Here is a 16,807-nt window from a genome sequence, read left to right on the forward strand (position 1 = left end):
CTTTGGGTTATAGACATTAAGGATTGTTTCTATTCTATCCCTCTAGATAAGGAGGATATGAAAAGATTTGCTTTTTCAGTGCCTAGTGTTAATTTGGCTGAGCCTTATAAAAGATATGAATGGACAGTTTTGCCACAGGGAATGAAAAACAGCCCTACTATGTGCCAAATGTATGTTGCTGCTGCTCATGCTCCAGTAAGAAAAGCCTTTCCAAAAGTAATATTGTTACATTATATGGATGATATTTTGGGATGTGCACCTGAGGAACAAATGTTAGAAGCATGTCTACAAAAGACCATGGAAACACTAAAGTACTACAAGCTACATATAGCTACAGAAAAAATTCAAAGACATGCTCCTTTTCAATATTTAGGATATGAAGTATACCCTAAGACACTCACAATATAAAAACTTTCTTTAAGAACAGAGAAGTTGAACACCTTAAATGATTTCCAAAAATTAATAGGAGATATCCAATAGATGTGTCCAGTGTTAGGCTTAACTACCAATTAACTACAACCTCTATATAACATTTTAAGGGGAGACAGTGCTTTAAATTCACCACGCCAGCTTACAAAAGAAGCACAAGAGGCTTTGAGAGAAGTTGAACTGGCTTTATCCAATGTGGTTGAAAGAGTCACTCAAAAACCCTTGGAAATATCAGTTTTTGCTACAAAAGAAGCACCCACAGCCGTCCTTCATCAAGGAGACAGTGTGATTGAGTGGGTGAACCTCCCAGCACAACCAGAACAAAGCCTTACTCCTCACCCAGTGCTTGTGGCTAGAATTTTATTAAAGGCTATTAAGAGAGTAATACAATTATCTGGCATAAGTCCTGAAAAAATATACACATTCTATACTAATGCACAAATTAATGTATGCTGTGAGACCATCCCAGAATGGCAAATTTTATTGGCCACAGCTCCAAATTTTGCACATGGATCTCCATTAAAGATAACCTGGCTACTACCTAATTGGAGATGGATTTTTGAAGAAAAGGTTTCTAAGGTTCCTCTTAAATATCAACAATCTTTACAGACGCCTCCAAAGAAAATATTTGTGCCATATACTCTCATGATTTAACCATAGAGTAGTCAGGACTCCTTTTCAGTCCATTCAGCAGAATGAATTATTTGCAATCATGCTAGCTCTTACTTGTTACCCAGGAGACAAATATAATTACTGATTCAGCCTATTCAGTAGGTGTGGTACAAAGAATTGCCACAGCCCAAATAAAATTTGCAGCCTCTAATATTTATCAGCTCTTTAAGGAACTTCAAGAGCAAGTGAGAAAACATCCAGGCAAGATTTATATCTTGCATGTCCACTCACATAGTGGACTCCCAGGTCCTATTTTTGATGGAAATTCAAAGGCAGATAGCCTTTTAACTATGTTAGCCAGTAGTCCTTTATTTCAAGAAGCCCAAGAATCTCATTCTAAATATCATCAGGCTGCTTGAGCTTTATGTTTACAATTTGGAATAACAAGAGAGGAAGCTAGGAGCATATAAAAAGCTCTACAGCTTGCCTTCCTTTCCATGCTACTACACTCCCTCCAGGCAAGAATCCTTGTGGTTTGGGACCCAATGATATCTGGCTGATGGATGTGACCCACTATAAATCTTTTGGTCGTCTTTCATCCACGTGGTAGTAGATACCTTTTCAGGATTCACTTTTGCAGTGCCAACAGCAAAAAAGACAGCCCGAGTGGTCGCTGAATTCCTTATCCAAGCATTTGCAGTTATGGGTGTGCCACAAGAAATAAAAACAGATAATGGACCTGCATGTAGTTCTAAATACTTTGCACACTTTTATGCACAGTATAAGATTTTACACACTACTGGAATACCTTTTAATCCACAAGGTCAGGCAATAGTAGAGAAAAGAAACAGAGACATTAAGACACTCCTCCAAAAACAAAATAAAGGGGGAGCCACAGGTAACCCTAGAGAACTTCTAAATTTAGTTCTCTATACCATTAATTTTCTAATTTTTGACAAAGATGCACTGGCTTTGGCAGACAGGTTTTATAATAACCCACCAGAAGGGCAGTGTCTGGTGAGAGCAGCTCCACTGTCCTTAGATAATCGCCAGGTGATGTGGAGAGACCCAGAAAGTGGTGAATGGAAGGGACCAGATAGGTTAACTGCTGGAGAGGTTTTGCTTGTATTTCTTCAGATGGAGAAGGAATCAGATGGGTGCCAATGAGTCATATTCGCCTTGTCCATCAGAGAGAGACAGAAAAAGAGAAAGACCTCAAAATAAAGGAGAAAGTCTAAGAAACATTTGACATGAAAGAGCATGGCTAATCAGAAGACTGTTAAAGAACTTTAAAATCAACAGGAATCATTGGATTTCCTGACACAAGATGAAACTATTGGAGGACTTCAAAATTTGCAGGAATTATTGGGTTTTTGGCACATGAACTAATGGAGAATGGAGTTATGGACATGTAGAAATTCTCAATTTATGATTATTTGATCATGTTGTTACATCACTTCTAGCATGTGTTATGTTACTATGTGTTTATGTAATTTATGTAATTATGTATAATACCTCCCATATTGATGGATTTATATTTCAAGACCATGACCATCCTATATTCTAAATCAAAAGAAACGGGGAGATGTTAAGATTATAAGGTGATAATTCAGGTTGTCTAAACAATTCTCTGGCTCAGAATTCACACCTCTGCTTCAGGCCTATGAAGGGACTTTACACCTTTAGACTTCTGAGGTAGAGTTTACATGTTTAAAGGAATTTGCACCTTTAGAGGGAGGAAGTACATTGGTTGAAGTGTTTCCCACAGGCCCCTGAGTTCTCACTAGCCCATTCTCTGCTAGGATGAAAGAGGAGGGTTAGAAAGAGGAGTTAGTCTAGGAGATTGAGTTGAGAAGGCAGTCTGGAAGGATAGTTTAGAGATGACAGGACCTTTACAAGAAGGTTTTGTTTTTTTTTTTTTAATCTTTTCTCAAAGAGCAAGTTATTCTAATTCATTTTAAAGTTAAGTGGAATAATTTTTAAACGTTGTAATCACACACATCAATTCAGTTCAATGCATTTCTGAATTATCTAGAAAATTAATTTCATCCACTATCAATTCTGATACTCTGGGTTGATTGCATTTGAAGTGGAAGTGAGATTCTGATCCAATTACATTTCATTCTTATGCCTATATATAGCTCCTCATCCTATTGCCTTAATGCTCAATTTTCAGTGTAACCGCATGAAAGTCTGATCTACTTGGGAGAATACATCTGAGTGGAAGAAACAGTCCAATTCAATCTGGATTTGTTGGTGATATCCAGGCTTATCATATGTGAGACAAGGCACGGGTTTAGTAAAATAATTTACTCAATTTTCTAAAATAAAAAAAGTAAAAGTTTATTTTAAATCATGAAGAGATCTCTGTCCTTCAGTGAACAAAAACTCTTAGGTGAGATTAGAGTTCTGCTAGTTGGATAGCCAGAGTACTTAGTTATATGATCAGAGTTAGGTCTTTGGGGCTTTGGAAACAATAGAGAAGTTTTAGGCTTGAATAGGCTTCAGTAAAGTTATAGAAAGTTTGATTGGTGGTAGTTCAAATCTATAGAAAGCTTAAATGGTGCTGCTTAACATTAATTCAGTTCTTTGAGAGTTAAGTAGTGGTACTTACCTTTAGTTCAGCTCACTAGAAAACTTAGTGAGTGTCTGCAGAACTATAGAAAGGTTAATTAGTGGTACTTAACAGAGGTGGGGTTGGCTTGTAGGGCAAGATAGGATTAAGGAATCTGGGTTCAAGATCAGACTTGTGATTTCCTGTATCAGATTGACAGTTACAAATGGATTATAACCTCCCCATTTTCCCAAGAGCTATTTGCTAACCAGTTCTTCCAAGACTAGGGTTCATGATTTGCCATTACTCTGTAGCATGGTAGAATTTTGACTCAGGAGAAAAGGAGTGGAAGAAATGGAGTTTTTAGAGATGACCAGCCTGGTGGGTGGTAGCCTAACCCAAGTGGAGTCTGGGATATTAGGGTGGAGTTTGGAGGCCTGGGAGGAGTTTAGAGTGAAAGAGATAATCTTGACTGTCTTTTCTACTTGGGATGGAGGAGGAGAATTAGTTAAGAGAAGCAGGCAAGGTCCTTGAGCCCTGGCTGTGATTGGAGGAAAAGGAGGCCTCAAGGGCTGGACAGAGTGGTATACCTTGGGACCGGGAGGATTGCTCCCAGAATGGCCTGGTGGGTCTGAGCTGAAGCTTTCTCTGAAGCTGTGATCTTTCTCCTCTTTATCTATCACTTGATGCTGAGATCGCTTGGCTTCTCTGCTGCTGAAATCGCTCTGCCTTCCCTTGGCCCTGACGTCCATCTGCCTTCTGGAAACTAGTTCTGTGTTTGCAGATCCCAGGTAAGTCTCAGTCAAGTCCTCCATGTGTCCTGGCTTTTGCCGGAACTCCTGATTGGGAATTCTGCAGAGATGGAGTAATAGAACATTTTGGGGCGATTCTCTGGCATTCTTTAAGTGTACCATCATGTCATCTACAAAAAAGTGATAGTTTTATCTTCTCCTTGCTTACTTTAGTTCCTTGAAAAAAAATTTATTTTCTTATTACTAAAGCCAACATTTCTAGTACAATATTGAAGAACAGTGGTGACAGTGATCATTCTTGTTTCACCCTGATCTTATTGGGAATGTGTCTAACCTCTCCCCATAATGCTTGCTTTAGACAGATGCCACTTGTCATTTTAAGGACAACTCCATTTATTTCCATACTCGCTAGTATTTTTAATAGAAATGGATGCTGTATCTTGTTAAAAGCTTTTTCTGCATCTATTGAGATTATAATATGATTTCTGTTGGTTTTGTTATTGATATGGTCAAATTCCTTATACTGAACCAGCCCTGAATTCCTGGTATAAATCCTTCTTGGTCCTAGTCTATTATCATGCTAATAAGTTCTTGTGATCTCTTTGCTAATATTTTATTTAAATTTTTTGTATCAATATTCATTTGGAAGATTAGTCTGTTAATTTTCTTTTTCTGTTTTGGCTCTTCCTGGTTTGGATATCAGTTCCATATTTGTGTTATAGATGGCATTATGCAAGACTTCTTTAAGGCATTTAAGGCATTTTTAATGGCATTCAATTAGTCTAATGATACTTAAATTCTTTACATTTTCTTTTTTTTTTTCAGCCTCTTGAATTTTTTCTTTTAAACTTAAATACAAAATAGGAAAAGAAAAAATGTGCAGAGCAGAAAATAAGATTCAAAATATAAAGCAATAAATTTCCATTTTGAAGAAGCCTATATAACAAAAACTACATATTGCATTCAGCACTTTGCTTTCTTGTATCTTTCGGCCTCTATTCTGTATTTTTTATCCTATTCTTTTTTTTCCCCCATTTTTCCCTTTCCTCACCATCCCCCAAGAAGGCTATAATTATATACATATATGTATACATACAGACACACATATATACACATATATATATATATATACATATACATAGATATCTAATCACTCACATATATATTCATATGCATTCATAGTTATTTATGTAAGATTATATTGAGGGCAGCTAGGTAGCACAGTGGATATCCTGAAGTCAGGAGGATCTGAGTTCAGATCTGACCCCAGACACTTAACACTTCCTAGCTATGTGACCCTGGGCAAGTCACTTAACCCCAGTTGCCTCAGGGGAAAAAAAATTATAATACTTCTGAGATATGAAGAAAAGAGAAAGTGAGGAGCACAAGCTGCAGCCTAGCTGGTGAAGCTGGATAGGATAGGTGAAAGCATTTGAGCACAAGGAGCAGCTGCAGACTCTAGATAGAATACTTAAAGAGGAGCAGGTTCAGAATCAATCTTGCTCAAATCCTCGGATGAAGATGGGGCTCAGTGTTAGTTCCTAGAATCACCAAGGCAGGAATCACAGAGTAACATAGAACAGCTAAGCTTCCCAGAAGCTTATAGTGGACAAGGGGAGTCTCAGTCCCACAGATGAGACCACTTTAGGGGCACTGAAGGCTGGCAGATCCTCAGCATATGCTGTCCTTGAGATCCTAGAATAATGAAACATTCAATGATCCCCAAGAGGACCCAGGAAAACATGAGTTCAACCCAGACTCTGCTCCAGGAGAGTGCAGAGACTGGCTTTAAGGTGAATGCTGAAGTTAGTAATGATGTAGAAATGGGATGGAGTACTTTGTATTATCTGTAAAAAAGTGATGAAGGGACAGTATAGAGTAGCTTGGGAAGATCTGTGTGAATTGACACTTAACAAAGGGAACAGAATCAGAACGCTAGTTTATATGAAGACAATGTTGCAACAGTACCTGGAAAGATTTAGGAATTCTGCTCTGTGCAATGATTTGCCACAATTCCAGAGGATTAAGGAAGCATGGCCACGTGCCTTCTCTATAAGTCTCAGTATGGAATGCAACTTGAACTCTGAAGGTAGTTGTGATCCAGTTGGAAGTCACACTGGTCTTTTTATTCAAGAGGCCAACAATACCCCAACCCAGGCGATCTGACAAGTTAAACCCCTCCCTAATTACTTGAAGTTGAATCAACAGTCCCTACTAGCAAGCTTAGAGTTAGTCCATAGGATTTGATTGAGCCCCTATAGTAGTTAATCAAAGTTGATGCTATCAAGAAACCCACTTGTCTAGTTAGAGAGAAGACAATCATGTACAAACATGCTTTATATAGCACAAATAGGGAGTGATTAGAGCAATGACATTAGAGTTAAGAGAACTGGGAAAGGCCTTTTTCTAGATGAAGGAATTCCAAAGGGGCCTGAAAGGAAACCAGGGGGTAGTAAAGGAGGGAAGTAAAGACAGGCATGGAGCCAAATCAAAAAGAATCCACAAAAAGGGCAGTACCAGTGAATTCAAGAGTACATGGAAGAACATAGAGTTAAGCCAGAAAGCTCCTCAAATTCTCCCATATCCCTTGAAAAGTACATGAAACCAAGCCTCTGAACAGTTTGGAATGACAGCTCAGAATGATAGAGCCTATGAAAAGATGGAATGAAACGATTTTTCAGCTCAAGATAGTTCAGTTTCATTGCGGCAAAAAGGAGATGTGCAGCCTAACTCAACCAAAGTCCAGGAAAGCCAGTGGGAAGGTCTTAATCACTGTAGATTAGCCACCAAGACTCTGTAAAATCATAGCAGAGCAGGCCTGTAGGGCAGCCTCTAGTCCCAACACAGAAGGCAAATTGCCAGGCCAGGCAACAACAAGCAGGACTGTGTTGGGTTACCCCCAATGTTGTGAGCAACCCCTAAACACAAGGGACCTCTGTACTCAAAGCCAAGGCTCAAAGCTGCACAAAAACCTTGAGACAATACCTCCTGTGCCCCAGGAGCAGAGCTTAACTTTAAAAATCAGGAAATAGGAGAAAAAGAAAGAAAATGAGCAAGAAACAGAAAAAAAAAATCTTAATGTTAGAAAGCCACTGTGGTTACAGGGAAGACCAAAACACCAACTCAGAACAGGACCAAATACCCATATAAGAAACCTCAAAGTGGCTTGTGAATTGGTCTCAAGCCCAAAGAACTTTCTTGGAAGAGCTCATAATGAATTTTTAAAATCAAGTATGAAAGACAGAAGAAAAATTGGGAAAAGAAATGAGAGAAGTCAATGACTTATGGGATAAGAACTCATTATTTGATAAAAATTGCTGGGAAATACTGGAAAACAATATGTCACAAACTTACATTTCACAATCCATATCAAAGAAGATCAAATGTATACATGATTTAGCTATAAAGGGTGATACTATAAGCAAATTAGGAGAACAAGGAATAGTTTACTTTTCAGCTTTTTGGAGAAGGGAAAAACAATTTATGACCAAAGAAGAACTAGAGAACATTATGAAATGCAAAATGGATAATTTCGATTACCCTAAGTTTCTATAGTTCTAGGGATGTATCTATATCATTTATTTCTCATAAACGGGCAAAAAAATTTTCATGAATCCAAACAAAAATCAAATTAGATTTTTAAAAAAACAATAAAGGAACCCTTCTTTTTTCCAATCACCATTGTTGTTCAATCATTTCAGGCCCATTCAACAATTTGTAAATTCATTTGAGGTTTTCCTAGAGAAGGTAGTAAAACAATTGGCCATTTCCTTCTCCAGCAAATTTTATAGGTGAAGAAACTGAGGCAAATAGTATTAAATGACTTGCCCACAATCACACAGCTGATAAGTGTCTGAGGCCATGTGTGAACTCCTCAACATGAGTGTTCCTGATTCCAAGCCCAGTGCTCTGTCCACTAACCATCTAGCCTGCTCTGCTCTATCATGGCCACTCTAAATATTTTTATAACTAAAGGATATATATGCCATAGACAGATCACAGTAACCATAAACAAAGGTAGAAGCTGCTTAGGTTGGAACACATCATCACCAGTGACCTCAAACCCTCAGCGTAATAACAGGTAAGTCTCCTTCACTTGCCTAGAAACCATCTCATTCCACTCAACACAGTCCAGATGGTGATGGGTATCTTTTTAGAAACCTCTTCAGGTTTTCATCCTTTACTCCAGCCTTTTACATGTAAATGTTTGGGGTTTTCCCCAGAATTCAGTGTTCCTGCCACTTCCCACAGACTTTTCTTTAGAATATATCTCTGCATCAGTTTTGATAGAGAAGTTTCACAACTCTCCCTTTCTCCTCCACAGAGCTCACAGATAGAACACAAATTTTTTCCCTGATTCCACAGGGAGACCCATTTCATGATAAAGTATTTCTCAGCTTGATTCCTACTGATGATCTAAAACGCTTTTTTCAAGGGCTGCCTCTGACACTCCTAAGGGATAAGAGCTTTGGACAAACTCCTTTTCTGTGCTTCGTTTCCTACTATAAATTGATGCAGGTTGGATTATGTAGCACCAGTGTTTCTTTCGGCTCTCCATCCCATGGCTTTTGATGATTTAGGAGATGGTGACATTCAAGGATGTGGCTGTGGACTTCACCCAGGAGGAGTGGGGGCTCTTGGACCCCTCTCAGAAGGAGCTGTACAAGGAGGTCATGCTGGACAACGCCTGGAACCTGCTCTCCCTGGGTAAGGACAATGCCCCGGTAACTCGGAGTCTGCGATCAAAGGGGACATCCCCTGTGTGCAGGGTTTGAAGCACGTATCAGTTATCAGAGAGAGAAAAGTGCAGATCTTCTCTGTCCAGGAGACAGGGTCCTGCTGCTGCCTGGCTTTGCAGCATGAGATAGGAAGCTGAGGGTTCCCTTTCTTGCTCCGAAAGCTATCTCTTCCTAATTCTGGGTAGCTTCAAAGATCTAGTCAGATGTGCAGTCTCGGAGGTCACTCGGTCCGTCCACCATCTGAACGTGGCTTTTGTTGCCAAAGCTCCCAAGATGGCTTCCTTGCCATCGCTTCCTCCCTGAGAGAGTTTTTGGAATATTCTTCTTTTCAACATCATCAGTTCTTGGCTGACAGCTTTGAGTTGCACCTAGGGCAGGAGGATGGCCCTTAATCTTCCTCCAGGTGTTCTGGAGTTCCAGCCCAGATGGGAAAGGAGGGGAAGGGAATAAGCATCCATTTTCATTTGCCAGGTGCCGTGCCAAGTGCTTTCTATACAACATGATATCATTTTGTTATAGTAACCTTCCAAATTCAGTGATATCATTTTGACACCTGAGGCAACTGAGGACAACAGAGGGTAAGTGACTTGTTCAGACCACACAGCTAGTACCCGTCTGAAGCCATATTTAAACCCAGGTGTTCCTGACTATCTACTCTTCCCACTGTACAACCAACTGCCTCTGATTTCGAGAAAATGGAAACTCTAGAATGAGTCCATCCTTCTCATAAAAAAGCTGCACTAAGGCCAAGTTTTCTGACTCCAAATTGCTTCCATCATCTCCCCAAAGTTCCTAAAATAAATGCTTAGGAAAGTATACTTCCGGAGTCCTGAGAACCACCCTGTGCTCCTTGCTCACCGGCCCCGGTGTAGCCAGACTAGCTGAGAGGAGAACTTGGACCAATTAGGGTTTCTTGAGTTCACTGCAGGAGACACCCCCCCCCCAAAGAGGCAAACACTCCCTGAGGGAAGAGGACATCAGATTTGTCTAGCTCTCAGGGAGGAGCAGGGTGGGGGGCAGGGCCAAGGATGTCTCTTCACGCTCCCTGTAGCTGGGTCTTGAGGCCGACTGGTATAATAACCTTTTGCCCACTGTGAGGGTTAGGAACCAGAACAGTGCCTCACAGGATGGGGGGCAGAGAGTTTGGCTGTTCCTCAGAAGAGACTACAGTATTCCAGGTTGGGGTTAAAAGCACTAATGGGTCAGCAGAGATTGCTAGGGGAGAACATAATGGAGGGATTCTCAAAAAGGAATGCCTCTGGAAACATACCCCTTTCCCTGAAGAGAACCCTAACCCTAAATGACAAGTTTCTCTCCATCCTCATCCCTGACTGATTCCTCTGCCCAGGGCTGCCGGTTCCCAGAGAAGATGTGATCTCCTATTTTGAGCAAAGGGAAGCCCCATGGATGCTGGAGGAAGAAGGCCTCAGGAGCAGCTGTCCAGGTGAGGTGAAAGCAGGTCTATGAGAGCTATGACTACAAGACCCTTTATGTGTTGGAGCTGGTCAAGAGAGGGAAGGCCCTAAAATTGAGGAGGACTGGGAAAGGCTTGTGGTGGAAGGTGGGCTCTAGCTGGGGGAGAGTTCTAGGCAACAAGGATAGAGAGGAACCCCCATGGGGGGTGAAGTGTCCTGATCTCAGAACAGAAGGGAGGCTCATACCACTGGATTTTAGCATCTGGGGGGAAATGGGGTGAAAGAAGACCAGAAGGGTAGGAGAAGGTAGATAAAAGGGTGCTCTAACAGCCCAGAGAGGATTTTGTATTTGACGCTTTTGCTGGGGAGCCACAGGGTTAGTGAGTGAGTGGTGACATGGTCAGGGGAACGCCTTCAGAAGATGGACTGGACAAGTGAGGGGGAGACTTGAGGTAGCCAGACCCATCGTGGTGGTGGTTAGGGCAAAAATGACATTATTATGTTAACGTTAAGGTACGTCGTGTGTCCAACTGTGGCTGATCAGACCAGCATGAGCTCAGAACGCTCTACCACAGCTGAGGCACAAAAAGTCCGCGTGAACATTTGCATGTCTCATGTTTCTGGGCTAATTCAATTCTGCCCTTCTCTGATGAGGGCATGCTGGGCAGTCCTGGGCCAGTGTCTCCTCTGTCCCGCAATCGATTCCAAAGTTCTTAAGAAGATACTTTAAGAGTGTCCTTGCATCCCTTCTTTTAAGGACCTTGTGAGCTTGTGTGAGTTCTCCATAAAATATTCTTTTAGGCAAGCGTACATCAGGCATTTGAACATGATCCGTTCAGTGCTCTCTGCAATAGAATTGCAATGCTTGGCAGATTAATTCAAGAAAGGACCTCAGTGTCTGGTACTTATCTCACCAGGTGGTCTTCAGAGTCTTCCTGAAACAATTCAAATGGAAGTGACTCAGTTTCCTGGCCTGGCACTGTCCAGATTTCACTGGCATACACAATGGGATCAGCCCAAGGGCTCTGTGGACCTTCAGTTTGGTAGTCAGTCTGCTATCACTCCTCTCCCACTTAGCTCCCAAACTCAAGCTAACTCTGACAATGTGGCTGCTAATCATATTATCGGTGTGCACACTGCCAAGGTAACTGATCCACAGCATTCAAATCTTCTGCATTTGCTGTGAGTGATAGTTCTGCAGATGGATGGTGTGCTGCTGGCTGGTGGAGGACCTGGGTTTTCTGGGTGTTAATTAGCACAAGCAGCAGAGAATTGATTTGTACTTTTGTGGCACCCCAGCTTCAGAGGCTTCATTGAATAATGAGCAATCATCTACAAACAAAAAATCAGGCACCAGCCTTCCCTCCACCCCCTCCAGTCTTGACTTCTAAAAACTGAAGAATTTACCATCAGTGCCGTAACTGAGCTTGATGCCCTGTTTATCTTCACTGGAAGTTCTGGACAACATGGCTGAAAATATGTGGAAAAAGCATGGGATGCTTAACATATTGGTTTCCTTGCTGTCTAGGGGAGTGGGTGGGGGAAGGGAGGGAGAAAAAGAATTGGAACACAAAAGTTTTGCAAAGGTAAGTGTTGAAAACTATCTTTGCATATATTTTGAAAGCAAAAGGCTATTATTAAAAACAACGGCATAAAACTGAGGGGAAAACAAAAGGCATGGGAGCAAGCACACATCTTGTTTCATTCCATCGGTGATAGGAAAGCACAAGAGAATCATCTTTTTTTCAGAACCCAGGCAAACATGCCATCATGAAATTGTGTACAATTGAAACATTTATCTCAATCCTTCAAGAGGTTTGTGAGCCTCTGAGTGGAGTGAAGCATGCTGTCCACTTCCTTACAAAAGACTGATAAACTTAAATTCCTGTATGAGACACATATGTTTGGACATGAGAAATGCCATGCATTTTTTAAAAAGTTGTGCTTCTTACAAAAACTTTTATTTTACTGAGCAAAGATATTTAAAGGTTTTTTTTTTTAAAAATGAATAAGAAATGGCTATACCAAACAATTAATAGGTCAGAGCAATATTTCATGCCTCTGATAAAAACAAAAACTGTCAGTAGTCTTCACGTGCCTTCTGATAATTGCAACAGAAAAAGTAAAATGAAAAGTGAACTACAAGGAAATTACATTATGCTTACAGGTAGAAAAGACCATGAAAGAACTTGAATATTTAGAATATATGTACCAAATGGCATTGTATCAATGAAGAAAGGATTGAAAATGCAGACGATAAAAGCGAAAAGGAAGGATTGAAAGTAGATAATCTGTCTAGAATTGTAGTTAGAGCATGCCCAGTTACAGAGTTCTTGTTCTAGTTTCAGTGGTGGGGATTTAGGTCAAGTCAATTAACCATTCTGAGTTCATGGTCTGAGTTGCGAATATTACAAGAATGCTGACCCTGTTTATGCCAGAGGTTTGTTGTGAGAATTCAATGTGGTCATGTGTGAAGATTTTTATAAATTAAGTCGTCCTTGGAATGTGAACTAATGACATTTAAAAATGATTTAAATGATTTAAAAATGATTGGTTATACCCATTTAAATTTTAAGGTTTTTTTTTCCCCTTTGTTTAGTTAAATGAGTCCATATTCTGCCAGTGAAGGCCAGGGGATTATGTATATTTTTGTGGGTGGTGTCTGTATATATTTGTTTTTACTTGTTTGTATATATTTATTTCTTTCAGAAGGAATCAAACTTGAAATGAAAAAAATTCCTGTAGAGCTAAGCCTTTCTGTGGCAGAGACTCACAAGCAAAGATTCATGAATGACAGTCCCTGTAACTTGACTTGGAGAGAAATCTGTGCTGCCCATCAAAGAATCCAAACTGGAGAGAAATCTTATGATTTTAAGCAGTGTGGAAAGGCTTTCAGAAGAAATAATCTTGATGTTCATCAGAGAATCCACATTGGAGAGAAACCTTATGAATGTAACCAGTGTGGAAAGGCTTTTATAAAAAAGGAATCACTAACTATACATCAGAGAATCCACACTGGAGAAAAACCTTATGAATGTAACCAGTGTGGAAAGGCTTTTATAAAAAAGGAATCACTAACTATACATCAGAGAATCCACACTGGAGAAAAACCATATGAATGTAACCAGTGTGGAAAGGCTTTTACAGGAAGGTATTCTCTCACTGTACATCAGAGAATCCACACTGGAGAGAAACCTTATAAATGTAACCAGTGTGGAAAGGCTTTTACAGGAAGGTATTCTCTCACTGTACATCAGAGAATCCACACTGGAGAGAAACCTTATAAATGTAACCTGTGTGGAAAAACTTTTGCACAAAAGTCATATCTTACTGTACATCAGAGAAAGCACACTGGAGAGAAACCTTATGAATGTAACCAGTGTGGAAAGGCTTTTAAAAGGAGAGGAACTCTTAATATACATCAGAGAATCCACACTGGAGAGAAACTTTACAAATGTAACCAGTGTGGAAAAACTTTTGTGTATAAAAACTGTTTTACTGTGCATGAGAGAAAGCACACTGGAGAGAAACCTTATGAATGTAACCAATGTGGAAAGGCTTTTATAAAAAAGGAATCACTAACTACACACCAGAGAATCCACACTGGAGAAAAACCATATGAATGTAACCAGTGTGGAAAGGCTTTTGCACAAAAGGTATCTCTTACTGTACATCAGAGAATCCACACTGGAGAGAAACCTTATAAATGTAACCAGTGTGGAATGGTTTTTGCATATAAAAACTATTTTACTAAACATCAGAAAATCCACACTGGAGAGAAACCTTAGGAATGTAACCAATGTGGAAAGACTTTAAAAAAAGGGTATCTCTCACCATACATCAGAGAATCCACACCTGGAAGAAACTTTCTGTATGTAATCAGTATGGAAAAGCTTCAACACAGTGATCCAATTTTACTCAACATAAAAGACTCCACACTGGAAAGAAATCTTAAGAATAATCATCGTGGCAAGATGTTTCCATAAAGGACCAATCTTATAGCACATCATAGAATACACACTATAGAGAAAATCCATGAATGTAATCAGCGTGGTAAAATCTTCAGGCAAAGCCTTAATTATTGATTATTTCTTTACAAAAAGACAAAAATGTCTTTTTGACTTTTTATTGGAATATGACAATTTACAAGGATCCCTATTGCAATATACCTGGCTGATTAGTTATGATATAAGAATGTTATGGAATATTATTGTTCTATAAGAATCAGCAGGATTTCAGAACTGGTGCTGAGTGGAGTAGAACTAAGAGAATATTATACACAGCCACAACAAGATAACTAATGGACATGCTCTTTTCAACAATGAAATTCAGACAATTTCCAATAGATTTGTAATGGAGAGAGACATCTGTATCCAGAAAGAGAATTGTAGAGACTGAATGTGGATCACAATATAGTATTTTCATCTTTTTTTGCTGTTGGGGTTTTTTTTCCTCATTTTTTTTCTTTTTGATTTGATTTTTAATTTTTTTGTGCAGCATGATAACTCTGGAAATAAAAATATAGAATTGTACATGTTTGTCCTCTCTTGTATTCCTGTCTAGGGGAAGAGGATGGGGAGAAAGGAGGGAGAAAAATTTGCAACACAAGGTTTTGCAAGGGTGAATGTTGGAAACTATCTGCATATATTTTGAAAATAAAGAGCTATTTAAGAAAAGAAAGTATACATAAACAGGGTGTGGGTAAAAGCTGACTTTGTAGTAAAGATATTAAAAAAATTAAGAGACAACAAAAGGATTATACTGTGATAAGAGGAAAAGGGAGGCAAAATGGGGTAGATTACATCACTTGAAGAGACACAAGATCTATTACAGTTTAGGAAAAGAAGGTAGGGGGCTGAACGTTGATCTCATCAGCTTAAAGAAGAAATAACATACATAGTTTGGTATAGAAATTTGTCTTACCCTATAGGGAAGTAGAAGGAAAAGACAGACTAAGAGAAAGGAGGGCAGGGCAGAAATCGAAAGGGAAATGGGTAAGAAAGAGAGGATTGGAAAAAAAAAAGGGAGGGCAGATCTAGAAGTGGTCACTTTAGTAAAGAGGGAAAGGATGAAAGGGGAGAGAAAAGTTTAACTTGGGGAAAATGGGATGGTGAGAAATACAGAGTTCATAATCTCTGTGATTCTGAATAAGGAAAGGATTCTGGGGAGATGGAATATGCCAAGCTCTCCAAATTACCCCCACAAACAGAACAAATGTGAGCCTCAGGGTGAACATAGACTGATGAAAAACCAAGAAAGCTTGGTAGAATAGGGGTCCTCTTAGTAAAACCTAAGAAAATCCCAAGAAAGGCCTCATGCCAGGGATTAATCCATATGAAATGCAAACAATTCCCAACTAGCTATGAAGAAACATCAAGTAAGGACTCCTGGAGCTAGTTCTGTTTGACTGGAGCCTCAGCAGGAACCACAAAAAATTTCACTTTTCAAACAATATGCTGAATCCATCCCAGAAAGACTGAGGGAACTTCAGATGATCAGAAACGCCAGGCCCAGCTGAGATGCAGACATGGGGGAGAATGAACCAGCAACCAGCACACTGGGAGTGCAGAGGCATTTGAGCAGGGATCATTCTGTGTACTGGCAGGAGGCATTGGCATTTCCAGAAGGGTGATGTGAAGTGAAGCTAGAAGTACTATTTCCTTTATCCTATGATTAGAAGTGCTTACAAGAAAGAAAGAGAGAAAGAAAGAAATAGGGAAGACTGTGGTTCATCTTCAGAGTAGACCAATGAAGTAAAAAACAAAGCTTGTATTCCAAAGAGTAACATTAAATGACTCCCTGTTTAGAAAGAATCAAAGGAGAGAGAAATAAATAAAAAACTATTGAGCTAATAAATAAAAGTAAGAGTTGGTTTTATGGGGAAAAAAAACCACAAAAAAACCTTTGGTTAATTTGATTAGAAAAAGGAAAGAAGAAAACCAAATTACCAAGATCAAAAGTGAAAAGAGTAAACATCACTAACAGGAAATTAAGGCAATATTTTGGAGCTATTTTGCCCAACTGTATGCAGATAAATATGATAATCTAAGCAAAATGGATATTTGCATACAAAAATATAGATTGCCCAGATTAACAGAGGAGGAAATAAATTACTTAAATAGTCCCACATTAAAAAAAGAAATTGAACAAGCCATTAATGAACTTTCTAAGAAAAAAATCTCCAGGGCCAGATTGATTTATAAGTGAATTCTACCAAACATTTAAAAGACAATTACAATACTATATAAATTTCAGAAAAACAGATAAAAAAAACTTCTACCAAATTACTTTTTATGACACAAATAT

At 39.4% G+C, this 16,807-nt stretch overlaps 1 protein-coding gene across 1 annotated transcript; it reads left to right on the forward strand.

Annotated features, from left to right (window-relative positions):
- On the forward strand, nucleotides 1–15,007 carry LOC141553872 (uncharacterized). Its single transcript, XM_074285309.1, has 4 exons — nucleotides 1–4,386; nucleotides 8,866–9,054; nucleotides 10,435–10,530; nucleotides 13,211–15,007. The coding sequence occupies exons 2-4, from the start codon at nucleotides 8,931–8,933 to the stop codon at nucleotides 14,287–14,289; spliced, it is 1,299 nt and encodes a 432-aa protein (XP_074141410.1). The 5' UTR covers nucleotides 1–4,386; nucleotides 8,866–8,930; the 3' UTR covers nucleotides 14,290–15,007.
- The last annotated feature ends 1,800 nt before the right edge of the window (nucleotides 15,008–16,807 follow it).

This window comes from Sminthopsis crassicaudata, chromosome 2, assembly GCF_048593235.1.
Source record: "Sminthopsis crassicaudata isolate SCR6 chromosome 2, ASM4859323v1, whole genome shotgun sequence".
Lineage (NCBI taxonomy): Eukaryota > Metazoa > Chordata > Mammalia > Dasyuromorphia > Dasyuridae > Sminthopsis > Sminthopsis crassicaudata.

Coding starts and splice junctions, on each gene's coding strand:
- LOC141553872 (XM_074285309.1), top strand. CDS start 8,931: ATGGTGACATTCAAGGATGTGGCTGTGGACTTCACCCAGGAGGAGTGG. Junction 9,055..10,434: donor CTGGAACCTGCTCTCCCTGG/GTAAGGACAATG, acceptor TCCTCTGCCCAG/GGCTGCCGGTTCCCAGAGAA. Junction 10,531..13,210: donor CCTCAGGAGCAGCTGTCCAG/GTGAGGTGAAAG, acceptor TATTTCTTTCAG/AAGGAATCAAACTTGAAATG.